The sequence below is a fragment of the Ovis aries genome, chromosome 12 (assembly GCF_016772045.2).
Source record: "Ovis aries strain OAR_USU_Benz2616 breed Rambouillet chromosome 12, ARS-UI_Ramb_v3.0, whole genome shotgun sequence".
Lineage (NCBI taxonomy): Eukaryota > Metazoa > Chordata > Mammalia > Artiodactyla > Bovidae > Ovis > Ovis aries.
Window position 1 is genome coordinate 78,350,354 of NC_056065.1, and position 27,511 is coordinate 78,377,864.

A 27,511-nucleotide genomic window follows, 5' to 3' on the forward strand; every position below is an offset into this window, starting at 1 on the left:
AGATCCCATGGACTGTAGCCCACCAGGCTCTTCCATCCATGGGATTCTCCAGGCAAGAATACTGGAGTGGGTTGCCATTTCCTCCTCTGGGGGATCTTCCCGACCCAGGAATTGAACCTGTGTTTCCCAAGTCTCCTGCAGTGGCAGGCAGATTCTTTACTGCTGAACCACCCAGGAAGCCCCATGTATGTGTATATATGTGTGTTTATATATGTGTGTAAAGTCTCAATAAGTAGTAAATGTACCAGACTTGCCAGTTCCGCACCTGCAGTTTTTCCTACTAACACGCCGTGGTTCTGTGTTACAGGTAGACTATTCCGTCATAGCCTCGCAGGCGGGGGCCACGCTCAGCAGCCTCATGAGCCATGCACAGGAATTGGTGGCAAAGCTCCGTTCTCTGCAGTTTGATCAACGAGAGTTCGTGTGTCTGAAGTTCTTGGTGCTCTTTAGTTTAGGTAAGGAATCCTTTCCTCATCCAAGTGACTAAATGATCCCAACCTTTGAGTGCCTTGAAGTCCATCCATGGTTTTGTTTTTGCAAAAGAGAAGAACTTTCTTTTCTAATCATGACATCTTCCAGCTTGATCATGTTTTCCTGTGTGGTCCTGGCTGAGTTGTAGCTCCGTAGTGGGTGGACTGGGGCGTGGAGGAGTCATGACTGACGGCCGTAACAAGTGGCTGACCCTGATGGAAAGCTGAGGCAGAGGGCCAGGAAGGACACATGGGGCCACACTGGGGCCGCCTTATCTGCTGTTGATCATTTCTCTGGACCTTTTGCTTCAGCTTGCAAGCTACTGCTGTTTTTGTTCTTATAAAATATGGAGAGTAATAAAAAACTTGATTCTTAAATCTCTATCAGAATTAACTAGAGTATGTGCGTAACCAAACGCACACCGTGCAAGCATAAAAGATGATGGTTGTCAAGGGGAAAGGATGCTTCTTTAGGAAAGCTTTGGAGAAGAAAGATAACTAAGCAAGACAGATTAGCTAAATCAAGGTTCCCAGTGAGTCAGCTGAGAAAAATCACCACTGCTTGGAATAAAAAAAGGATTAAGGAGATGGATTTTTATTGACTTCAAAGGAACAGATTTTTCTGCCTGTCCCATACTTGATTTCTGTATTTTGTTGGCTTAATAAAGCCAACTTAAATAAACTTTTTGCCAAGTGCATTTATTACTTATTGGCAGACAGCTGAGGGAGGCAACTTCCCTTGAATGAAAAAAATGCAGAAATCAGATTTACCAACATATGTTTTTTCTTTAGTCTTCAGTTATAAGATAGTTGTGAATTCATATGCTAAGAAATAAAACAATAAAACGCACTGCAAAGTAAAACAGATGTGTCTACGCTTCAAATTTGGTACTTTCGTTTTAAAATTCTTCTTGACAACACAGCACAACTGTTGCTAATAAAGGCATAGTTTGAAGTAATAGAACCAGAGTTAATTTTTCACATGTAGTCAACATTTAAAAGAAAAGGGACATGTTCATATTTTGGAAAATGTGATAAATATAGCAAAAAGAAATGTTACTGAAAATTTGAAAAGACACCAGAACTTCATAGATGCAGTGTTCAAAGGTTTACATGCCAGCCCTGGGACCTGTGTGGTTTCTATATTAACCACAAGAAATAGGAGAGTTCTGTTCACCCAAGTCTCTGTCTTTTACCCAAGAGCTTTTCTTTTTTTTTAATGGAAAGGAACATGACGCACAGGCCTGCTTGCTGTCATCCCACAAATTATTCTGCTTTATCGCAAGATCTTAGTCTTTTCAACTCATGCATTTGATCAGTAATTAAATGAAAAATGTGGTAATGTGTGTGTAAGAAATCTTACAGCATCTCAGTGATAAAATATTTAAAGAGAGTCATCTCACTTCAATGGTATTTTAAATTAGTTGAAGAACTGCGTGACATTTGAAGATGCGGAGATTAACCGTCAGCCATGTTTCGTTTTCATCGCTTTTATCTTTCCTTCCTTCATCATTTTTTCAAAATTATTATATTCTCTGCCAAATCCTGTGGATGGGCGGTCAGGGGCGTGGGCCGGGGGGCGGGAGGAGCAGTTCTGAAGTGCTTGAAACACTCGAACTTCACAGGTTTTCCTCCTGAACAGTTGAGCTGTGTGTTTACCAGAACCGCACTCTCTGTTTTAGTGAGTATGTTAACCGTTTCAGGATCCTGAGCATCAGGGAATACCCAGTTGAATGTCCCTTAAAACTATGCTTGTTTGTGGCTTAAGGAAGAAAGGAAAGCATGGCTTTCTGGTTAGATGTAAATCAAGTCTGGCCAGGGGTTCATTTTTAAAGAATCACGAGTAGTTTCGGGGCATAAAGTCCAAGTAGTTTCCAGTCTGTGAATGGAAAACTTCAGTCCCCGTAGAAACAATAAATAATCAGTCTTTGGAAGGGATGTGGTAATTCACCATTGGGCACCCACGACAGCCACCAAAGCCTGTTGTACCCAGAATGGGTGTGAAATCAGATCAGGGCCTCCCCCAAAAGCTGACCGTGTGCCCCTGAGTCTGAAACCTGCAGTGTTCCTATCCCAGGCTTGTTCCTGTATTGCTGTGGTCAATATCCCTTGAGATATTCCTATCTCAAGGCTCCAGCCTTGAGCCTCTGGGATCCTGGGGATGGCTGGGGCTTCGTGTGGACTCATCGGTGGTCAGGGGCTGTGTGGACTGAAAGATGAGGTGGGCTTTCCAGGTGGATGTGGTGAGACTAGGTGTGAGCCTCCTAAGACACAGGATGCCACGCCATGCAAAACATGGGAGGCAGGAGGGCAGATGAACTGGGGACCAGCAGGGGATGTGGCCGGAGAGGCAGGCGAGAGGCACTGCCTGAGCTGAGCACTTCCTGTCCCAGCCGTGGGGATGCAGTGGAGACCAAAACTGGGGGCCACAGTCTTCATCCTGCAGAGAGTCCGGATGCTTTTTAAAGGGGTGGAGGCGTGTCACTGAAGGGGATTTGCCCTCCCTGTAGCGGCGTGGAAAGTGGACTAGAAACTGTATTCAGTGGATTTAATGTGCCTTGAAGACAGGAGTGAGGTGGGTGTGGACGTGTCACAGGGCACAGACCTCAGGAAGTGAGGAGGAGAGGAGTGCAGAGGAGAGGCTGGGATGCATCTCGGGGTTCTGGGCTCCTCACACAGAAGAGGAGATTCTACAGGAGCATCCCCTGACTGAGTTCAACCAGTTGTGTCCGAGTCTTTGTGAACCCATGGACTGACCCCATGGAGTCCGCCAAGCTCCTCTGTCCATGGGATTCTCCAGGCAAGAATACTAGAGTAAGTTACCATGCCCTCCTCCAGGAGATCTTCCTGACCCAGGGATCAAAGCTGGGTCTCCTGCATTGCAGGCAGATTCTTTGCCATCTGAGCCACCAGGGAGGCAACTAGGCTTCTCCTAAAAGTTGTCCTATACTGAAGCTGCATCCTGATTTCTTGAAAAACTAATGCCAGAACTAAAGTAAAAGTTGCAGCTTACCCAAATTCTTCCAATCTGCTGCCTGAATTTTTCCCCTTCAGATTGTGTCCATTAGCAGACATCAGTTGATTAAGCTGGTTTAGAAAAAGAAAAAGTGAAAAAATGCCCTGTCTTCCCGAATCTCTCTCTGTGTGATGGAATAGACTCGAGTCCTAGTCCTCAATATTTTTGTTTTTTGTTTGTTTCCTTAAAATCCGGTTACTTACTTATTTTTTCTTTTTCTCACCTAACTATGCTCAGTTGTGTCCAAGTTTTTGCAACCCCACGGACTGTAGTCCCCCCGCCTCCTGTGTCCACGGGATTCTCCAGGCAAGAATACTGGGGTGGGTTTCCACTTCCTCCTCCAGGGCATCTTCCTGACCCAGGGATCAAACCCACATCTCCTGTGGCTCCTGCATTGTCAGGCAGATTCTTTACCACTGAGCCACCTGGGAACCGTTCTCACCTTACTATGAGATAACATAATTTGCATCTGTGGAGACAATTCTTAATTGTCCAGTGCAAACAGATGCCCCAAGAGAGGCCAAAATAAAATGTTTATTTTTAAACACCTTTTAAAGAGGAATCAAGGTTGCTGATGCCATTTGCTGTCAGCCACCAGGACAGAGGTGACTCTCATAGAGGAAGAGGTAGGCATGTGGGGTCATGATCCCAATGCTGTCTTTACCATGTGCCTTCCAAGACCAGTAGACTGGTCCCGTCCACTGCATCACCTGGAAACACGTGCAGAGCTGCGAAGGTCTGAGCTAAGCTGAGAAGGTCACCTGGCCTGTAGCTGCTGCTTCCTGGGTAAGGTCGTTGCACGGTCCAGGCCAGCAGGGACGTGGATGCGGTCTGAGAGCTCAGAGCAGTGTCCCAGCTAAGAGGTCACCCTGGCCAGGATCTTCTCCGCCTCGGGGCTCCGTGCCTGGACTTGCTGAACTCCCATTCGACCCCGGGTGGCAGGAGAAAATAGACACGTACTGCCTCGCGTCTCGCCTGGCGTGCACCCTGGACTGTCGTGAGTCATTCTCTTGTCTGCTCAGTATCCCTGACAGCACTTTTTCATACTCAGCTGAGTGGAAGAGATTGTTTCTTCTCTTTGAGACGATTTCCCCGACCTAAAAAGTTGATTGGGGTTAAAAGTTGTCCTTTATTTTTCTCTATAGCCCAGGTTTCATTGCTTGGTACACAGCAGGGACTTAGGAAATGTCACTGATAAAGTGGACGCATCAACAGAGTTCAGTTCAGTTCAGTCGCTCAGTCATGTCCGACTCTTTGCGACCCCATGAACCACAGCACACCAGGCCTCCCTGTCCATCACCAACTCCCGGAGTCCACTCAAACTCACGTCCATCGAGTCGGTGATGCCATCCAGCCATCTCAGCCTCAGTTGTCCCCTTCTCCTCCTGCCCCCAATCCCTCCCAGCATCAGAGTCTTTTCCAATGAATCAACTCTTCGCATCAGGTGGCCAAAGTACTGGAGTTTCCGCCTCAGCATCAGTCCTTCCAAGGAACACCCAGGGCTGATCTCCTTCAGAAGGGACTGGTTGGATCTCCTTGCAGTCCAAGGGATTCTCAAGAGTCTTCTCCAACACCACAGTTCAAAAGCATCAATTCTTCGGTGCTCAGCTTTCTTCACAGTCCAACTCTCCCATCCATACATGACCACTGGAAAAAACCATAGCCTTGACTAGACAGACCTTTGTTGGCAAAGTAATATCTCTGCTTTTGAATATGCTATCTAGGTTGGTCATAACTTTTCTCCCAAGGAGTAAGCATCTTTTAATTTCATGGCTGCAGTCACCATCTGCAGTGATTTTGGAGCCCAAAAAAATAAAGTCTGACACTGTTTCCACTGTTTCCCCATCTATTTCCTATGAAGTGATGGGACGAGATGCCATGATCTTCGTTTTCTCAATGTTGAGCTTTAAGCCAACTTTTTCACTCTCCTCTTTCACTTTCATCAAGAGGCTTTTTAGCTCCTCTTCACTTTCTGCCATAAGGGTGGTATCATCTGCATATCTGAGGTTATTGATATTTCTCTCGGCAATCTTGGTTCCAGCTTGTGCTTCTTCCAGCCCAGCATTTCTCATGATGTACTGTGCATACTCAGCTTTATTTTATTTTTTTAGAAGCTACTTTTATTAGCTTTTGTTTTCTATTAGAATATAGTTGATTTACAATGTTATGTTAGTTTCAGGTATACAGAGACATGATTCAGTTCGACTTATTCAGTTTTAACCTCAAGGCAAAGCCTTTACCGAAATAGTTTGTGGTCTGTAATAGGAGGTATTCAGTCAGAAAGTTCTGTCTAAGTGCTTAGTCGACTCAGGGGTGCCCAACTCTTTGTGACTCTATGGACTGTAGGCCGCCAGGCTCCTCTGTCCATGGGCTTCTCCAGGCAAGAGTACTGGAGTGGGTTGCCACGCCTTCTTCCAGGGAACCTTCCTGACCCAGGGACTGAACCCACGTCTCCTGCGTTGGCGGGCGGGTTCTTTATCTACCCAAGTGCAGGTTAATTCTCAGAGACTATTTTTTCCAAAGTACTCTATAAACTGCCTCCTCAAAATTGAACTCATTCTTTCTCTCTTCTTTAACTGAAGTGTAGTTGATTCACAGTGTTCCAGGTGCACACCAACGTGATTTAGTTACGAGTCCACGTGCATATATTTTCCCAGATTCTTGTTCAGTACGGCTTGTTCAGTTCAGGTCAGTCGCTCAGTCGTGTCTGACTCTTTGCGACCGCATGAATCACAGCACACCAGGCCTCCCTGTCCCTCACCATCTCCGGAGCTCACTCAGACTCACGTCCATCGAGTCCGTGATGCCCTCCAGCCATCTCATCCTCGGTCGTCCCCTCCTCCTCCTGCCCCCAATCCCTCCCAGCATCAGGGTCTTTTCCAGTATTAACTATAGTTCCCTGTGCTGTGCAGTAGGTCCTTGTTGGTTTCTCTACTTTATACCTGGTTGTGTGTGTGTGTTAATCTCAAGCTCCTCACTTATCCCCTGCACCTTTCCCCTTTGGTAACCATAAGTTTATTTTCTTTGTCTGTGAGTCTGTTTCTGTTTTCTAAGTAAATTCATTTGTATCATTTTTTTCAGATTCCACCTGTAAGTGATATCATGAGCTTCCCTAGTGGCTCAGACAGTAAAGAACCTGCCTGCAGTGCAGGAGACCCAGGTTCAGTCCCCTGGAGAAGGGAATGGCTACCCACTCCAGTGTTCTTGCCTGAAGAATCCCATGGGCAGAGGAGCCTCGCGGGTTACAGTCCATGGGATCTCAAAGAGCTGGACATGACTGAGCAGCTAACACTAACTCACTCTAGGTGATATCATACACTGCTTGTCTTTCTCTGTCTTGACTTACTTCATGCAGTGTGATAACCTCTAGGTCCAACCATGTTGCACGATTACATTATTTTCTATTCCCAGTTTGCATTCTCCCAGGTTATGTGGAGAGCTATTGTTTATAAGCTCTTAGGGAAAGTGAAGTTGTAGTAACATTAGAAAGAATATCAGTGGCTGAAACCAGGTGGTTAACGCATATCTGTTCCAAGCAAGTAAATGCAAGAAGGTAAGCCTTCAGCCCATGTGCACGAACAGTGGCTGAGGACGGCTGTCCGGTCCTTCTCGGGGTGGGCACAGTCGTGTCTCAATCCATCGTGGCAGCTCTTAGCTTCGCTCCAAGCATCCAGGTGTTGACTGGGGTGCTGCTCACGAGTAACAGCGCAGGGAAGAGTCATGCTCTGAGGCCGGACACCCCAGCAGAGCGGGGTGGGTGGGGCCGGGTGACGACTCGACGTGAAATCCCCGGCCTGACAGCCGCCCTCATCCAGCTGCCGCCCGCAGCCCGTCCTGGAGGAGCGCCGAGTGAGCAGAGGCGTTTCCTTCGTCGTCCCCTGGCTCGGCTCCTGCATCCCGTGGGCTCAGCACAACCCCTGCACCTCAGGGCCATCAGGCGCAGTGTCTTAAACGCCAACAACCGTCCAAGCAATTGCTGAGTGTCCAAGAACAAAACAGTGTTAGTGTGGCCTGATCAAGGGTCAGAAGGGGTTTTGACGGTGGCTGGGTAGCGCCTGCAGGTCCGAAAGTCCTTGGAAAATTGCAATTTGAAAAGCAAGATATTTCTAAGGCCGGAGAGAGTGATTTTCTCCTATCTGTGGCTGCCGTAAGCTTTGCAGCCTGACCCAACACCAAGGGCCGGCCGTTGTTCTCGGTGAGGTCAAGGCCGCTGAGCCCCCGGATTAACCAGCTCTCCGGCCCGTGAGAAGGGGACGTGTATCTGGTTTGTGCCAAGCTTTCTCTTGAACATATAGTAGGTTTTTAAGAAATACATATTGCGTGTTTCACAAATGAAAGAATGCTTTTCCATCCAACTTCCGGGTTAAAAAGGGGTGAAACCTGGTGAGGGGAGGGATAAAAGGGAATATTGGCGTTGACTTATACACAGTACTATATGTAGACCAGATGAGTAACGAGGACCTTCTGTGTAGTGCGGGGAGCTACTCAGTACTCTGTAATGGCCTATGTGGGAAAATGGTCTTAAAAAGAGAGGAGATACATCTACGCACACCTCGCCTTTCCAGGTGGTTCAGAGGTCAAGAGCCGCCTGCAATTCAGGAGACTCAGGTTCGATCCCTGGGTCGGGAAGACCCCCTGGAGAAGGAAATGGCAACCCACTCCAGTATTCTTGCCTGGAGAATTCCATGGACAGAGGAGCCTGGCAGGCTACAGACCATGGGGTCACGACCTGGAGACTGACCAGCAGGGCAGCGTATGTGTAACTGGCTCACTGTGCTGAGCACCTGGAACTAACACAACATTATAAATCAATTACACTCCAATAAAAATACAAAATTTTTATATTATTAAAAAATTTTTTTAAGTAATAGAAACTGGAAAAATTAGTTTCAAAAAATGTACAGAGTTTCAAGGCAGGAGGCTAGAAAATAGATCCTCTGGATACATTTTAGAGAATTCGACATCTTTTTATTTTAGAAATTAAGGATATGAGTCTTCGCATTTTGAGTGGAGTTCTTGTTAGGGAAGTAGAGACTAAACGGAATCTTCTCCTTTGGGAATAACATAGTCAATGAAATTAAGGACCGATGCTCAGTATTCAGGTTCTGTTGAAACGGCGGCACTAAGAGGCTCAGTGTCATCGTGAGCCATGGAAGGAGAGGGCAGGAAGGCCTTTCTCCTCTAGTGTTAACCATAAAGTACCCTCAGGACTTCCCTGGTGGTGCAGTGGCTAAGAATCCTCCTTCCAGTGCTGGAGATCTGGGTTTGATCCCCGGCTGGGGAATTGAGATCCCACATGCCGCTGGGCAGCTAAGCCCAAGTGGTACAACTGGAGAAGCTTGCGTGTTGCAGCAGAGACTCAGCAAATTTTAAAAAACGTTGTTAAATGCCTTCAAGTGGGTAAACGTCTTACTGTCCCCCTTTCCTTTCGTGTTTGAAAGAAGACCAGGTAGTCTGCCCCAGCATTGCAGGCTCAGAGCCATGTCTGGAACTGACAGCTCCGAAGCCCAGTCTGGCACAATAGACTCTTCAGGGACCTGTGAGCTCATCAGGCAGTGTTTCTTTAATGCTCCCTGCATCCTAAGGCACCGTCTCTACAGACAGAAAGATGCAGGGAATCAGGACTGTCATCTGAAGAACGTGGGCCAGAGAGCCGACCATACTCTCTTGGGTAAAAGCAGGGAGCTGCTTTACATGAATTTCCCATTGTTATTGACTATACTAAGTAATTGCAAAGCTTTCCACTTCCCTTGGTTTCTAAATGTGAGCGTGTGTGCGCGTGTGTGAGATATTGTATGTCTGTGTGCACTCTGGGTTCAGGATTGCAGCGAGCTTGTGGAAAGCATTTGTGTCATAGCCTTGGTGCCTCCCTCCCATAGAATCCCTCGTCGAAGTTGGTTGCTGCCTCAGCTTTGCCTCTCTTTTGACCGCGAACCCCACCCCTTCGGAAAGCCGCAGGAGTGATCCCAGGCTTTCAGAACTCACGTGTCTGCTTTCTCTCCAGCTGGACTCTGTGATGTTCACAGGAGACGATTAGCCAGAGTAGCCTGATGGTCATCCTCTTGCCCATTGGTCATCAGCATCGAACGCCCTGAACAGAAAAAGAGTGTAGGAGATTCAGGACGTGACGCTCCTTGGTGGGGAGACGAATTAGGACATTCTGTCTTCTGCTTTGCTAAAGGGTCCGCCCTGACTCTTGCAATGTGATGTTGATTTTGCTAATAGTAAATAAAATTGCACTCGGTTTTCTAGCTTGAGAGTGTGGATGGTGAGTTCCGTCTTTTGAGTTAAAGAGAAGTATTTTTGGTCACTGGTTTTCCCAAAGAGCTTATTCTTTGATGGGATGGGTTTTGTCTTGTGTTTGTTTTTTAATCTCGTCCAGTTAATCCTTCTGCTTGGGGCTTTTACATGAGGGTTTATTCTTGTCTCCTTCTCCTGCACGTATCATTTCTCCTCCTGGCATTCAGTGTCAGAACCTGGCCGAGACGCACGGTCAGTGCTCCCCAGGGAGCAGGTGGCAAAGAAGAACGCCAGGAGGGGGCCGAGCCCCGTGCAGTCAGAGCCTCTGTGCAGAGCTCAGAAAGCTGTCCCCAAAGGGGACTCCCGTCACTGTCAGGACCGGATTGTCTATCTGTGTAGATTTCATTTAAAATGAGGATGTCCTAATGGGCCAGGAATTGCAGAGCAACCCTTGCTTTCAGATCCCAGTTAACCAGAGGCCACAGGACTTGCGGGAATAGTCAGCATTGCGTGGTTAAGTGGTACACAGGAAAGGCCCACGTGTCCCCAGCCCGGCGGCCTGAGCGGTTCAGTGCTAACCTCCTTAACCAAGGCCGCTGCTCCTTCACTGGATGGGAAAGACCACTGTGAAGGCATTGCCAAGGGTGGCGTGTGCCCTCCTGTAATAAGAGAAGACCACCCCCCTGCACGCCCGCCTCCTCCCCTCTGCCCTGAGAACAGACCAGGGTGTGAGCTGGTTGCTCAACTGCCTTCCATTCACCAGTTCCAGTCCAGAGGTCACCGAGGCATCAGCGTTCAGTCCCGCCTCCTGCGGGGAGGAGACAGTTTTGCAGGATCCGGTGATGACTGGTGAGTTATGGGATGTCGGGTTGTTCTGGCCTGGGCTGTGCCCCCATGCCCTACTGACCCCGAGCTGGGCAGCCTTGACAGGAGGCACACATATGGACACAGCAGAGGCCCCGTGCTCTGCCCCCCAACTTCTAGATGAGTCTGGAAGTACGGACAGTCACCTTTCAAGGAGGGGTGCCAGGAGAGGAGCTGCCAAAGAAGGAGCTCGTTTTGCCCGCCTTTCCAGCAGAGGCCCAGCAGCTTGCTGGGTTTGAGGGGTTTTGCCTTTGGACTGTGTGCCCCTGTTGAGTTGGGAGGGGCAGTGGAAGGCAGGTGAGACCACAGTTCTAAGCAAAGCCACAGGAGCCCAGGGAAACACAAAACCCCCTTTGCTTTGCTTTTTGGCAACATTAAATCTAATTCACGAAAGTGGGCCCAGACCCAGCAGATTTGATGATGGTGGTTAACGCTACGTTTGCAGCGCCTGAAGCAAAATGAGCTGTGCTCTCTGTCAATCAGACCCTGACACGCGGGCGTAGGGTCAACTGCGGAGCAAACCCACAGCCCACCCAGAGGGTGCTGCTGTGCTCAGCTCACAGCCTCGGTCCAGAAGTGCTGGGAGAGCTTGCGAAGGCTGGAACCCTAGCAGACCTCCGTATTTGCGCATGCCCCTGTGTGTCTGAATATTGATTCAGTTCTGAAAACAGGCACAGCTCTTTGCACGTCATAGAACTACTTACAAGGTATCTGCAAAACAGATGGAACAACAAAAACCAGTTTTCCCGTGATGTGGTCATTGGTTTTCCTGAAGCTGGTCTCAATATTTGCTTTATTGTAGCCTTCCAAACCCTCACCTGTGTGCATGCACGCACACACACACACACACACACACACACACCACACACACACACCACACACACACACACACACACACACACCACACACACACACACACCACACACACATACCACACACACACCACACACACACACACACACACACACACACACACACACACACACACACACACACACACACACACACACACACACACACACACACACACACACACACACACACACACACCACACACACATACCACACACACACACCACACACACACCACACACACACACACCCACCACACACACATACCACACACACACACACACACACACACACACCACACACATACACCACACACACACACACCACACACACACACACACACACACACACACACACACGCCGTCACTGACTGGTGCCTGGTATTCCCCTCACATCGTCCCCCAAGTGCACTGGTTAAATTGTTCCTTGTGAAACATAAGGGAAAGAGGGCTCCCGGCTTCTTCCCACAATTAGCATTCAGTCTTCGTTTTTCCCTTTTCGTGTATGATACTCTAATTTAGAAAAACACTCACCAGACACTATCCAGATCTCCACAGTAATGCCCGGCTGATGGAGATGCAGCGGAAGGTAATGCTGGCAAATAAGCATTTCCTAAAATTTATGTAATCATTTGAAATTCAGAAAGGATTGATTAGCATTCAGGAGATGCCCCCGCTCAATATTTACACCATAGAGATTTGGCAGGAGCAAATAATGGCACATAAAGTTGATGCTTGTCTTAATTAAATGCGGTATAATAGGTGTTGTGTGGATTTTTTTTTTTTCTTTCAGTGAGCAAAGCAGTTTAGCAATGAGCAGATATAATTCATTTTGGAGTTCTAAGTTTGAGCTGAATCGATATGAATTTACAGCCGTGGAAGAAGTGATTATCATTTGTTATCTGCTGGCGCAAGAATATAATTGCCTAACTAGCATTTATTTAGGCATATTTCTGAATAGCTTATGCCTAAAAATATTTATCATTTTTTAGTTGTTCACACCAATATTGTCATTTTGCTAACTACTGCCATTTAGGGAGACGATTTTTCAGAGTGTGATTGGGCTGGCAAACTGGGAGTGAGCAGGGAGGGAAGTGGCGGGGGGCGCGGGGCGTTCTGCCCAGGTATCTCTTGCCTTGGTCCTGCCAGCTGCTCTGTGACGACCCCAGAACCTGCTGTCTTAGTCTGGACTCAGAAGAAGTTAGTTGGTTAATGTGGCCAGTTCAGGTCCACACACTAGTTAACCCCAGACCCCGCGGGGGCATTCTAGAATGGAGCCAGTCTGTCTCTCGTGGCTGAAACACTCGTAAACTGTTTTCCTCTTTGATAAAATCCAGTCTTGAGTTCTGGGTACATTTGGTTTTTGTTGTTGTTCAGTCACTAAGCGATGTCTGACTCTTTGTAACCCCAGGGATTGCAGCACGCCAGGTCCATCACCAAGTTCCCAGAGCTTACTCAAACTCATGTCCATTGAGTCGGTGATGCCATCCAGCCATCTCATCCTCTGTCGTCCCCATCTCCTCCCGCCTTCAATCTTTCCCAGCATCAGGGTCTTTTCCAGTGAGTCAGCTCCTCTCATCAGGTGGCCAAAGTACTGGAGCTTCAGTTTCAGCATCAGTCCTTCCAATGAATATTCAGGACTGATTTCCTTTAGGATGGACTGGTTTGCTTTAGGATATTTGGTTAAGAAAGACCAATTCAAGCCAGGAACCAAGAAGAAATATAAAAGATAAAGGCCTTTCATCATTTTGAAGCGTTAAATGACAAAACAAACCCAGTGCCTGCTACAGGTAAAACCATTGCCCTGGGCACTGGGTCTTTCCACACAGTCTTTCCAAGGAGCAGGAAGCTTCCCCTCGGACACAGAACCCAGGGACGCCATCCCAGAAAAGGCCTTCCCTGGGCCGCATACCCTGATGCTGGGGCTTCCTCCCTGCTTGCTTCCTTCCCGGGCCACATCACAGGCCGCAGGCGTGGCTGGCTCACCAGTGAGAAGGCCTTCGTCAGCCCTCACGTGGCGTGAGTCTGACCACCCGCAGAGGCAGGAGGAGCGGGAAGCCGGGCGTGGGGTCCGGTAGCACCTCTGGAGGGGACCCTGACCCGCACCCTGAGCTGCCTGGACTTTTGGCAGAAACTGTGGGCCTGCCCCCAAAAAAGACACCAAATCCTAGAATTTTACGCATAAAAGACCCTGCACTGAGTCCAAGGCCAAGTCCAGGCACTTCTCCCTGAATAAAGAAATGGGGCCGAACAGGTCAGGTGACCCATGCCCAGTCCCACGGCATCAGTCTGAACTGACGGATTAGACTCTGCACACAGGCCCGAATTTCAGCATGACTGCATTACTGCTTTTGCACGATTTCAAAGTTAGACGGAGCTATTTCTTGGGTATCTTTCTAAGGAAATCTGTCATCATTCTGATTCATAAAAGTAGTTTTCCAGGGAAGTAAGGGGTGCTTATTGCCTTTTACTATACTCCTGGTGGCTTAGGCAATAAAGAGGCTGCCTGCAGTGGAGGAGACCCGAGTTCAATCCCTGGGTTGGGAAGATACCCTGGAGAAGGAAATGTCAACCCATTCCAGTATTCTTGCCTGGGAAATTCCATGGACAGAGGAGCCTGGCAGGCTACAGTCCATAGGGTTGCAAAGAGTCGGACACAGCTGAGCAACTTCAGTTTCCCTTTTCCCCTCTAATACCTGCAGTCATCATGCAGAACTGTTTTTATTTAGAAAGTACTCTTTCTATATAGCATAACATTACAAGTGGTTCAGGAACTGTGGCTGACATGCCCAAGGCCACACAGCTCGGAGTCTGAGAGTCTGTGACCCAAGCCAGGTCTCTAATCCCAGACCTGTAGCCATCCGTCTACACCCACAGGGAAGGTGGTCTTGGATTCTCGGTCTAAAGTAGGAAAGGAGAGAAGGGAGACGTGTTTGTAACCAGTTGCTTACTACCCAGGCAGGGAAGGCTGCAGGCCTGGATCCGCACTCCTAGGCAGCTGAGCTCTCCTGTCTCCCTATCTGTAAAACTGAAATAATAGTGGTCTCCTAAAAGCACTGTTGTGAGGGCTAAATGCAGTCATTATTATGAGGAATTCAGCTCAGCACCTGGCCCAGGGTCCCAGCAAGGTACCAATAATTATTAATATTGTTTAAAGCATCTCTGTTTATATCAGCAGAAGTCATGTAAGTGAAGGTCCCTTATTGGGAAATGCCTCTTTCAAAAATGTAATCTCTGGTGAACAGATTATATGGAAAAAGATATTCCTCGAGGCAGCAGAAACTACTCTATTAATTCAGCACCAGGAGATAGTTTGAAATCTTCCATCTACTGACCCACGGCGCCATGATTACCTTGGGTATTTTGAAATGTGCCAGAGGAAGCAAATTCAAGCCACTTCCCTTCCCTCCGTATACTACAAACCTTCAAATTCCACCGAAGGCACATGAAATAAGCAACCGGTCATCTTCCTAAGCTGCCGGGGCCCCAGTCGTGATGTTCTGACCACGTGGAGTAGCTGGGTCAATACCTGCTCTCTACGAAAATGTTCGCTCCAGGAGATTCAACGTTTCCCTCCAACTGTCTAGGATTACCAATGCTCTGTAGTTAACTTTACCTAAAAAGGTTGTAAGTTCTTTCAGACATATTAATACTTGGTCTCTCACAGCTTCCAATATTCAAAATGGAAGATTTCACTTAAAGAAAGCGATTTCTTTTGGAACAAAAATCCTGGATAACCTTTTCCCTCCAAGGGAGTCGTTGGAATTCACAAACTGAAACCTTTCAGAGACGTTAACTTTGTTCTTTTGTGAACACATTTTAAAATCAGAGGATGCTTTATTAATAACAATTATTAATAGTGATTCTTAGATAGTGAGGGACAGGAAGGCCTGGTGTGCTGCAGTCCATGGGGTCACAGAGTTGGACACGACTGGGTGACTGAACGACGGGAATATTAACAGATTTCCCGCCCCACCCCCACCTTTTTATATTTTTGGCTTCCGACTCAAGGGGCTCAATGGAATAGGACAAATGCATGTTTTAAAGTATTTTCGGTTCGGAGTCCTGGGTTCTAGAAGCAGGTTGGGGTGGGCTTTGGGACGCCCGGGCTGACGCTGGCAGCCTCCCGCACCCTGCGTCTCCCTGGGGCTTCCAGTGTAAACACGGACACCGGGGCCTGCCTCGCGGGTGTGTGCGGTCACCCTTCTCGTCTCAGGTCAAGATCACTGACTCCGAGGACCCCTCCTTGTCTCACAGACCGGCTCACGCTTCCTCCTCTGGACTCCTGTTGCTTCTTTCACAAATCTCCACCAACCTCCGTGTTTCGTCATCGAACTGCGCGTCCTGTGTGCAGCCGCAGGCCTGTCCTTCACTGTGCGTTCCTGGTGCTCAGCGCCGTGCCTGGCAGGTCATTCATATTGAAACCGGTACTTGCTTAGAGAGTGTGCTCAGTGCTTAAGCGTGTAAGCCCTAAGGCTCTCAGCCAGTGCTTGTCATTTAGCATAATGAGGACCCGTTCTAAGTGGACCAGTCAGGAACGTGGAGGATGTCTGGTCTTCTACACCTTTCTTGCAACAAGAATGGATTACCTGCCGGACCTCTTTCTTGGCTAGGAAGTCCCCTCCCCAGCGTCCTGCTCAGGACCGCCACGTGTGGTTTCACCCAGGGCTGCTTTCTCCTGACCCGTTTTAGGAAGGGGATGGCAGATTTTCTCAATGCAAAGTCGAAAGCACTGTTGACATTTCAGGACACTTAGCTTCCACACTGACTAGCTGATTCTGTGCAGATTTCCTTTTTAATGAGAAGGCGCATCTGGTGTCCAAATTCCTACCTTCCAGGTCTTTACTGTGAACAGAATCTTGTGATTTATCAGACATGGTAGCTTGGGTCCTCAGCAGCGTCTCCCTTTCCTGCTGTGGTTAGTTCCAAGCCCAGAGGACTGGGCTCAGTAGAGCAGGAACAGGAAGCAGAGATGAAAAGACAAACGTGTGTGCGCGTTTTAAAGTACGTTGAGAATTACCAAAATGAAAGTTTTTATCATAAACGTCTTTAGTGCATTCCTGATACTCATAGCCTGGAGTTTTAGTAATTATCTGTTTCTTTTAAAATTCAAAAAAAAAAAAAAAGTTACTGTCCTTATTGCTTGCTGCAAAAGAATTATGGGGCAAATTGCATAGCCACATGTTCTGGCTTTGTCCAGAACAACGTATCAAAAAGGATTGGGTCCATGAATATTGTAACAGTATCATTTCTAATTGTAACTTCAGGGAACTTCCTCTCTCAAAGAGGTAGCTGCAGAAACTTAACGCGGAGCTTACAAAAGAATGGAGGCTTTTAGGATTAAAACGCATCTTCATTTACCCTTTTTCTCCATGTTTTCTAGAGTCGCATTTTGATTCTTGTGGCTCTGGAATCCTTCCTAAGTCCAGAGCCTGGATCATCATTTTCACTGATCCATAGATTTCAGTGTTTAATGTACCACAGTCTATTGACTCATTCTCCAGGTAGTGGATGTTTATAACAAACCACGCCGTGCTGTGCTGCTGTGTCTTATCTGACTCTGTGACCCCATGGACTATAGCCTGCCAAGCTCCTCTGCCCATGGAATTCTCCAGGCAAGAATTCTGGAGTGGGTTGCCATTTCCTCCTCCAGGGGATCTTCCTGACCCAGGGAAATCAACTATACCCCAGAATCATATTTTTAAAAATACTGTGAAATCCAAGATACAGGATTACTAGAGATTAATAAGGTTGCTGAACATTAACAGTAAACTTCTTGAGTTGCTAATGTAGTTGTGGAAATACGTCACTGGTTTGTGGAGAATTCTTCAAAGTACACATGAGCTGTCAACAGCCCTCCATGTGTAAACAAGAAAAAAAGAGGAGCTCTGCTTTCTGTCTCGCTGCTCAGTGGCCTGTTGCTCGGAATCACCTGGTGGGGCTACCGCAGGAAGTGTGTGCAGGCAGACGCAGGACAGTGTTCTTGGCTTATTTGCTTTGACTTGATACAGCGGTGATGTTAACAGCCAGTGTGAGTGGCCGTCAGTAGGTACCATGGAGACCTCCCGCCCGCCTTCGCTTCTGGGTACTGGAGTGCAGCTAAGGCAACTTATGATACGTTCAGTGTCTAGTGTTCTACTAGTAGAAAGATCTTCGTGGCTTTTAAATATTAAATAAAATCAAATTAGAACAATGTATTAACAACCGCTGCGTTCAGCTTGCTGGGAGAGGTGCAAAGCCTGCCCTCCTTGTCCGTCCTGAGAATCATGGCTTCTGGGGCACTCAAACCGCCCCAGCTGTTTTCACTACTTCCGAAACTCCATTTAGAAACTGTACACTTACCTACAGTAAGAGCTCCAGGGCTAAATAACACAGCATTTCTTTTAACTTGGTGACAGCAAGTCAGTATACCAGGAGTCATCTCATGCTGAGTAGGTGTCTGATTGGCAGTTTTATCTTTTTCAATGGTTATAAACAAATAGAAGGCTGGTTAATTACTAGTTAATAATCATGTTAGTAAAACAAAAAAATTTTTTTTTCAAGAATTGGGGGAAAAAACAGTACAAGAGAGTGAAAAGAAGCAGGGCAGTCCTAATACAGAAGGTGAACGATGTGATCCAGAGATGCCTGTTCGCCTGAAACTCACTATTAATCAACGAGACTTCAAGAATTACATTCAAAAAACGAAAATAAGATATACATAGACTGTAAATACGAGCAAAAAACAATTTTTGAGAATAAAAACTTCCCTGATAAACTTAAGATGTATTAAAAGCACCATTTCTACGTGAGTGGTTTTCTCTTCCCTTTTATACATTTGCTTAGCTGAATAAGCTAGAAACATGGAATAACAGTTGACCTCCAGCCACGAGGAAGCGTGAAGGGGACCCTGAGGGCGTGTTCTGGCCTCATGCGGGTGCAGAGGAGCCCTCCATCTTTTTGGTCCAGCTCCTGGTTCAGTCCCAGCCTGCTTGCAGACAGTCTGTTATTCAGAAGGGTGACTGTGGCTGATGAGGGGATTGTGGTAGCTGGCGTGTGTGGTCAAGGGTGCTTCCCAGCCCGCATGGCCCCCAGGTGCCTGCACCACTGCCCACCTCAGGGCGGGCCCTCCCTTCGCTGCTCTTGGAATCACATGTCCAGTGGTGCTGAGTCCAAGAGGCTCCTTGTTTCTGATCATGACCACCAAGTCAGCGTCAGCCACAGAGTCACTAGGATTTCCCCACCACCCACAGCTGTGTTTACACGTCCACTCACACCCCCCACCCCTCCGCACACTGCAGGCATGTTGAGGGGATCTGATTCGGGAGGAGGGGCCTTTCTCCCAGGCAGAGGCTGCGGGCTGGGGCTGCTTGTAGCAAGGATGAGCTGCAAACTCAGAAGGCCCCAGATGCCAGCAGTGTGTGCGCCTCCTGGGGCTGGGAGCACACCCACCAGGAGGTGTACCTGCCTGAAGTTCGTGGAACTTCTGATTCCACCCGTGGGCTCCTCTTCATTCCCTAGGACCCATCTAAGTGTTGCTTCTTCCCAGATCCCTGCCTGACTCCCCACGACATTTTTTCTACCAACTTCCGTGTAGTAATTGCAGTTATCTGTCTCAGGGTTTGCCCCACTTGCTGAAGTCGTAACCCCAGTCTTGGCAGATGACGGTGTTCAAGAAGCCTGGAATGGCTGGCCGGCTGGAGGGAGGGAGTGGGGAGGGTAGATGCATGGATGATGCATGGATGGATGGGCAAAACAGTCATCGATTAGCAGGCAGGTCGAGCAATTTGAAGCAGCACTGTCTCACACACACTTTCTAATTCATTCCATCCCCAGAATGACACAAACAGGGACCAAAATCAAATGAAAAACTAAGAACCCTAACCCGTATCTTGTCATGCTTGGTATGTGTTAGTGGGGGAAATATGAAATTGTGCTATCCCTTCACGGAGTTATAGCTAAGCCAGTTGGTCCATTGCTAGGTTTGTTTTTATTGCATCAGTGTGATGGAGAGTCTAAAACGATCCTGGACATTACATTAGTGAGTGTCATTTATATTTCATGCCTCTGTGTTTATAGCAGTAAGACCCTGGCTGATTATCAGCACCACTTAAAAATATGACTCCTTGTTAAATAATTGATACATGTGATGGGGAGAGCTTCAAACAATGCTCAGAGCTCCAATAATTAATGGACTGATTACAAGATGCTTGTAAGATGGCTTAAACACGAAGCGTACGGCATAGGTGTAATTGTTGCCGTGTTAACCCTGTGTGTAAAAAAGTGGGCAGATGTTCAGTGAGGCTGGGGAAGGCTGGGAGACAAAGGGGAAGACAGGTCATGAGACGGCCCGTTGATACCGAGGTCTCGGTGTTATTTTTGAGGGTTACTCTTCTGTGGCCTCGCTGGGTCTTCCCTGCTGTGCACAGGCTTTCTCTGGTTGCAGCGCGAGGCCGCTGCTCTCGAGTTGTGGTGCCTTCTCTTGTGCGGGAGCTCAGGCTCCAGGCGTGTGAGCCTCAGTAATAGTTGTGCACGGCCGTCGTCGCTTACAGGGGATCTTCCCAGACCAGGGATCGAACCCGTGTCCCCTGCATCGGCAGGAGGATTCTTCACGATTGGACCTCCAGGGGTGCTCTTCGTGCTACTGATTTAAGAATTTTTTTTAAGGCTCTGTAAAGGCAGGATACAGGCATTGTTGATGCCCCAGACATTTTTTGAGAATGATTCTAATGAATAATAGCAGCATGCACGAGTGGCAGTTCGCCGTGTACCTTTTTAAGAGGCAGACACCGCCACAGTGCAGGTCCTTCCAGCCCGGGCACCTTTGCAGACCCAGTAACTAGAGCGCTCTCCCTCCAGCGCCTGGGGCCCACGGAGTGAAGGGCTGGCGGGGTGCACTCTGGCCCCTCTCTGTCGTTTGCTGTCCTCGGAAATGACCCGCTCGCGCTGCTTTCTCAGAGTCTGTGGCACTGCAGCCCTTTTCCTTCCCAGACAAGTTCCTTTGGCAGTTGTTGTGAAGCTGGCTTAGTGCTGCGGAATTCTCTCACTTTTGCTTGTCTGTGAAGCTTTTGATTTCTCCGTCAAATGTGAACAAGAGCCTCGCTGGGTGCTCTTGGTTGCAGGCTTTTCCCTCTCCTCACTTGAATATATCGTACCATTCCCTTCTGGCTCGTGGAGTTTCTGCTGAAAAATCAACTGATAACCTTACGGGGATTCCTTTGTATGTTATTCGTTGCTTTTCTCTTGATGCTTTAATAGTTTTTCTTGGTCTTCAATTTTTATGTGTTTGATTCCTATGTGTCTTGACACGTTGCTCCGTGGGTTCCTCCATGGGACGCTCTGCACTTCCTGGACTTGGGTGGCTATTTTCTCTCCCGTGTTAGGGAAGTTCTTTGCTACAATCTCTTCAAACATTTTCTCAGACCCTTTCTCTCTTCTCCTTCTGGGACCCCTATGATGCAAATGTTGGTGCACTTAATGGTGTCCCAGAGGTTATGACGTTTCAGACCGAGGAAGAGAAGGGGGACAGGAAAATGGCCCTCCTGCCAGCCTACCACCCGGCTGAAGTGACCCCACTCACCTGCATCCCACCCTGAGGTGGGGACCTCAGCCCCACGCCCCCGGCCCACCGCCACCCCGAGGGAGAGCGTATTGAGAAGATGAAGCACCTCCTGGTCCTGCGGCAGCTTCGTGGGCGGTCCGTCTGTCAGGACGCATTGGGCGGTCGTAGGACGGTCTTTTTCAGGAAAGCTGTGGGTTCCACGTTCGCAGGGACTATCCATCAATTCCTAAGATTATGGCGTGATTCACTGTCAGAGCATCACGCAGTCTCTGATTTTCTGCCTCTCGTGAAACATTGTGCTTTCCTTTTCTATTGATGTATCAACTATAATAGTTACAAGCAGCTACAGGAAAATCAATAGCGAGCTTTCATTACCGTCTACATCAAGCAAAGAGCCCCAGTGGCAGGAGCGCACCTGGTGAGATCCAGCTCGCCAGAGGGGCACGTGACCATGTTCTGCCAGGCTGAACAGAAGATGGTGGGATTCTGCACACCCACTGTAGGGGGCTTTAGAAATGCTGCTGTATTTGAAAGCGAAGGGTAGAGAGCCTGGGAAAGCCACGCATGGAGAGTGCTGGCGTCTTTAAGTGGACGTAAAGATGTTGCCCCTGTGGGTTCTGTTCTGCAACTGGCCCTTCAGGTCCTCTGGGCCGTGGAAGGATGCTCCAGGTGACCGTGCCCCAGACTGACTCTCGGAGCCGGGAGTGGCCGCTGCTGAGGCGAAAGGTACAAACGCCACACGCCACCCAGCCCAGCAGTGACGCCTCTGCACACCGTGTCCCTGCAAAGCGATGTCGCCAGAGTCCAGTCAGCCCCGGAGGCCGGATGGACGGGTGGATGAGTTGAATAGTCTTTCAGAGCCCAGGTTGGAGGACCGAAAAAAAGAAATAGGATTTTAAAGCAATGAGAGGATCTTGGCTACCAGTCATGCTTGGGGAACAAGCAAGACCTCCGGCATCTCCAGCATTTCGGCGTCAATTTCGGCAACATAAAGAGGCAATTTACAGAGCAGATCCTAACACATCTCAAATCTGAACTGTGTGGAATCATAAGTCCTATTGAATTCCCAGTCTCAAATACATGGACAATGAAATGCTTTATCATTTCTCAGTACTTCCTGACAGTGATGATCTATCCAGTAAGTCCCCCACATGCGAACTTTCAAAGGTGCAAACGTGTGTGCGCATGTTCTGTCACGTCAGTTCGCATATGAGGCACACGTTGTCACGTGCGTGCATCCTTTCGAGTGGCTGTGCGTTTGTGTGCTTTATAGAGTGCGGTAGTACAGTATCTCAATTTCAAGCCCAGCGTGTCCAGAAGCAAGCATAAAAGCAGCAATATGTAGCCAGTCGTGTTAGCCGGACGTGTAGGCTAACTTTGTTGGACTTGGAACAAATTAGGCTTACAAACACGCTCTCAGAACACAACTTGTTTGTATGTAGGGGACCTACTGTATAAAGGTATTTCATAGTTCGATATTAATACTGTGTGCCAACTCCAAACCCCCATTATAAAAATTATCTTTAGAGATAACGTATTTTATCAAGCAGGTAGAAATTCACACGTGGATAATTTTTGAATTTGCCTAAGAGTCTTGAAGAACTGCAAAAATAGTTTTTTGAAATATTAAACAACAAACCAGCAAAAACCCTGAGCAGGGGCCACCTTCCCGAAGCAGCATTTGAAGATGAATATCAACAAGTAGTTTGAGTTCTTGGGGTTGGTTTGTTTGGAAGGAGATGGGGGTGGAGGAAGGACTATTTTGATGATGGATTTTTCAAATATTCTCTTTCATAGTATTCCCAGTTTCTGGCTTTTTTTTCCTTCCATGTTTATCTGCTACTAGATTTTGCGTGAGAATGTTTTAAATTTCCTTTTGACATTCTGACAACAGGACGGACAGGCTCTGTCCTTGTGCAGGACGACCTCGGAGACAGGCGCTCCCCTGCCTGACTGGTCAGGTGGCCGTGCTGTCCATTTTTATTTGCAATGGCCCCAACAGGTAAACCAGCACAGGTAACTCCTACAAAAAAAATCTCTAACTGTATCCCTGCCCTCATTATTTCTTTTCCTATTCTCCCCTTTACTTAACAGGCAGTATTTTTTTAAAAACCTGCTTTAGAGGCACTTGTCCCTTCTATTACTGGAGATCTGAGTCAAATGGAGTATCATTTGGACAGTTTTCAACCGGACATCATTACAGAATCCCCGTGAACTCAGCTAATGCGTACCGATGTCACACCTGTGCTTTTTAATAATACTGTCGTCTGGCGGCCAAAAAACACTCTTTGCACATCCTTTATCTTGCACAGTTAAAAAGCAGTCCTTCCACGACACACCTACCCCGATACCAACCCGCTGGGGCGGCCCGCACAGCTGCTGGAGGCCACAGACAGGGGGCACAGACCCTGGCAGGAAGCCCTGGAGCGGGGTGCAGTGCCAGGAGGGGGCTTCCCAGCCCAGCTTCCTCAGCCCCGTGGGCTCGAGTGAGGGGGGGAACCCAGAAGGACAGCTCACTTTCCGTCGGTCCCCCGCTGCCCCACCAGGGATGCTGCGGGTCAGACATCACCACCCGTGGGGGGCGTTGACTGTTCTAAAAGTAGGCACAGTGAAAGAATACATTTTAAGCAGGAGTTGAAGATGCAGTGAAAATGAGGTGATAATGTATGAGACGATAAACAGGGGAAGAGGGAAGAAAGGAAGGAAGGAAAGAGAAGGGAGGAGAGATCAGTTAGAACGGCACTCGCATGAGCATTAGTCTTCGATCCAGTTGAATTCTTCAGTTGGTGCATTCTTTATCCAGATTAGTTAAGAAAATAACTTGAACATTTGTAATATTTTCACAAGCGTTCTTTCCACTCGCACCCCATCACGAGGTCTTCCCATCGCAGGCTCCCTGCTGGCCCTCCCCTTCCAGCTCCTCGGCATAGAACGCTGGGGTCTGTCTCAACGTCTGGAAGCCGGGCACGTGAGCGTGGTCAGGAGCGCCTGTGCGGGAAGGTTCTAGGACCAGCCTCACAGGGGGCGTTGTTTCCTGAGCTAGGCTCCCCCGCGATGATGCCTGTCCTCACTCTCGACGTGTTTAGGAAGGCACAGGCTTGCACTGCGGCAGAGGCCACGCACGCTCTCTTCACAGCCCTAGTCTGGCCACAGGAGGGGGACCGGCTGGCCTTGCACTGGTTCAGCTGGTCGCAGATGTCGTGGCCTGTGAGTGTCCAGAGCAGTGGGTGACGCCCAAGACGGAGGGAGCCCTCTCCTTTGGTGGTCCCACCACTCGGAGGTGGATCCCTGATCTTTAAAGGGTTATGGGAACCCCAAGCCCACGGTGAGGAAGGGTCTCATCAGAGACAGTGACGGACGCGTGCTCAGGAAGCCGCCTCGTTCCCACACTGATGCCTGGTTTGTGTTGAAGCTGGTCTCACATCTCTACTCTTCCAGCATCTACCTGAACGACTGGAAGCTCTTGCAGAAGTTTAAGAAGATGTTTCCTGTCTCTGCCCCATCCATTCTGCACTTGCCAGCCTCTCAGGGAATCCCCTTTGTAGACACGGCTCTGGGAACATGGATGCTGCAACCCTGGGAGCAAAATTCAACGCCCTTCAGGAGGGTGGGAGGAGCTTCGTCCTGCGCCTCCACTCCCACGGACGAGCGAGGCTCCCAGGAACGGAGGCGAGCGTGAGTCACGGCCCGGAGGGCAGACAGGAGACTAATCCAGAGCCCAGTTCTGCCACCAACGAGCACCAAGTGAAAGAACGCAGACGACAGGCACACCGTCAGCCCACTGGGTCGTCTGAAGCCTTGAATGAGAGAGCGCAAACACAGATAGACACTTAAGAAACTTGCTGACATTGTTAATAGGCCATTCATCATAAATATACAACCTCCACCCCCTTACGAGCTAAAAATGCTCAGATGGCTGTTAAAATGTATTTATTTGCATACATCCAGTGGACTTCTTTCTGCCAGGACTTCTGTTTCAATCGGAGAAATAAGAGCTGGTCTCGATTAGATGGTGAGGGATCTGTTTGCTTTGAAATAGTGAATGTGAACACTTGCTCTGTTCACCTCACGCAATCTGAGGTTTATGCCTTTTTAAAAGAAGCGTTTCTATCCACAAATGTCAAGCATCTGGAGAATTTTTTTTTTTTTTTTTTGAGATGTGCTTGATGCTTTGTAGACGTGTTTCTTTAAAATTTGGGAAATGGAAGCTTCCTTGTTTCTTCACAGTGCTTCAGCCCTTGGTTGCTCAGTCATGTCCAGCTCTTTGAGACCCCGTGGACTGTAGCCCACCAGCATCCTCTGTCCATAGGGATTTTCCAGGCCAGAATACTGGAGTGGGCTGCCATGCCCTTCTCTAGGGGATCTTCCCAACCCAGGAATCAAACCCAGGTCTCCTGCATTGCAGGTGGATTCTTTACTGTCTGAGCCACCAGGAAGCCCAGGAATACTGGAGTGGATTGCCATGCCCTTATCCAGGGGTTTCTTCCTGACTCAGGAATCGAACCAGGGTCTCCTGCATTGCAGGCTGATTCTTTACCAGCTGAGCTGCTAGGGAAGCCCATGTTCCTTCACAGCTGAAGCATAACCACAGCGCATTCACCCTTGAAAGAACATCCCTGATTCCAGAAACACCGTTGCCTTTGGTCGCAGCCAAGTCAACTCCCAGTTTGCTGTTTGTGATCTAATGTCATTGCATGGGAATTTGAAAATTTTTCCGGGTTTTCTGTAATGAAGGACAACACAAAGTCAGCAGATTTCCACAAATCACATCTTAAACAGTTACTTCAGTCCTGCTGCACAAGATGAGACTTGTTGCTAATAGCAGCCACATCTCGGAGAGTGGTCTGGAGCTGCCCTCGAACTTGACGTGGGTCAGGTCCCTGGGCCACCGCCAGGCATGGGGAAGGCGTATCCAGTGCTTTGTCTCACATGCTGGACACCCACTTAAGGTTGGAAGTGCCCGTGAGACACGGCAGTTTCTCACCCCAGGCTCCTCGGGGCCGCGGGAGCAGCCCCCTCGCCTTGCGGGTGAGCGCAGGGCGGAGGTCGGGCAGTGCGGCGTCATCCCCGCTGACCCTGACTCTTAGCAGAGCCGCTGCGGGTGACCCTCGGATCAGGAAGAGCCTTCTCTGCGCTGGAGATGTTTCACAGCAGCAAAGTCATCACTGTGGGTGAAATGACTGAAGGTGCCTTACAGCCTTACAGGGGGTGTCCCGCCTCATGGAATCACCATTGGAATCCATTGCAAAGAAGAAGAATCTGAGCCCTGGTGCCGTTTCCTCGTTCCAAGATCATTTGACCAGTAGGACATTCACAGATTTAAAATCACCCCTTTTCCTTTTTCCCAGCCTTGGAAATGCACAGACCAATTATTCCCCTAAATACGCAAGCATTGGCTATAATGCAGCCTCAGGGGCACCAACGTCTACCGACTGACATCCACGATAGGTGGGGAAAGGTGAGGTGACCACCTCTTCCTCATTCCCTCACTCTGCAGGCTCAGAGTTGAGCACAACATTCCCCAGAACGAATATGGTTAAGTGTAAGGTATTGTATACCAGCGCTATCACTGTCTTAGCAAAATCCAGTCACAGAGAAGGGGGGCAGAGAGCTTCCTTTGCCAATGTTTCAGGCTCTTAAAAGTTCTTTTCTTTCTTTCTTTTTTCTGTTTTTTCACTGGGTCTTCATTGCAGTGCACAGGCTTTCTCTGGTTGCGGAGCACAGGTCCAGAGTCGTGGTGCACAGGTGTAGCTGCCTCGCTGCACGTGGGATCTTAGGTCCCTGACCAGGGATGGAACCCGAGTCCCCTGCATTGGAAGACACACTCTTCACTGGGCCACTAGGAAAGTCCCTGAAAAGTTCGCATCATTAAACAAAAAACAAACTGGTGATGGATTTTCTGTCTTTCACTAACAAATACATATCCCTAAGCAGTTGGGTGAATTATTAATTTATATCCAGACAATTGATGAGTATTTGTCTTCAGTGATCTTGTTAGGTAGTCAGTATCCCTTCCTCCCTGGTTCTCACCCCAAAGACCTCTCTTTTCTTTTTATATCAAATGATTCTGATAAGTATCAGTCAGCTGAATGATTTTTTTCCCCATTCATTCAACCTCTGATCTTATTGAGCAGAATTTTAATAAGCTGAGGAAAATGATGTAATGATAAGTAGCAAGTATATCCAGCTCTTGAAGGATAGTTTTATTTTAATCCTACAAACTAAAGAGAAACCTTGGCCATCTTGCTCAGATGTATATAAATAACAGTTCTCATGTGGACCGAGGGTTGCAAGCATTCTACCGACTGGGATAGTATCTTTTAGTACGAAAACAGAACATGCGAAGTACAAGAAACCTCACTAATTCCCAACAGTTCAACTTCAACAGAAAGCTGAATTCACACGCAGTTAAAGAAATCCTCTGAAATAAGAGAGTCAGCACGGGAGGGTGGGGTGCTGTGAGAAGAGGATTGGAGGCACCAGATGCAGCATTTTAGAAATCCCGGGTTTTCCATCCAGCCCTTGCATT

The 27,511-nt window shown here is 48.3% G+C and overlaps 1 protein-coding gene across 8 annotated transcripts in view; it reads left to right on the top strand.

Moving 5' to 3' along the window:
* The window catches only part of NR5A2 (nuclear receptor subfamily 5 group A member 2), a 127,719-nt gene that overhangs the window by 81,722 nt on the left and 18,486 nt on the right, over positions 1-27,511 (top strand). For all 8 annotated transcript variants that reach the window (XM_027975556.3, NM_001246280.1, XM_027975555.3 and 5 more), the window contains 1 exon segment: positions 308-455. In XM_027975556.3, the coding sequence (XP_027831357.1) occupies positions 308-455 (148 nt within the window).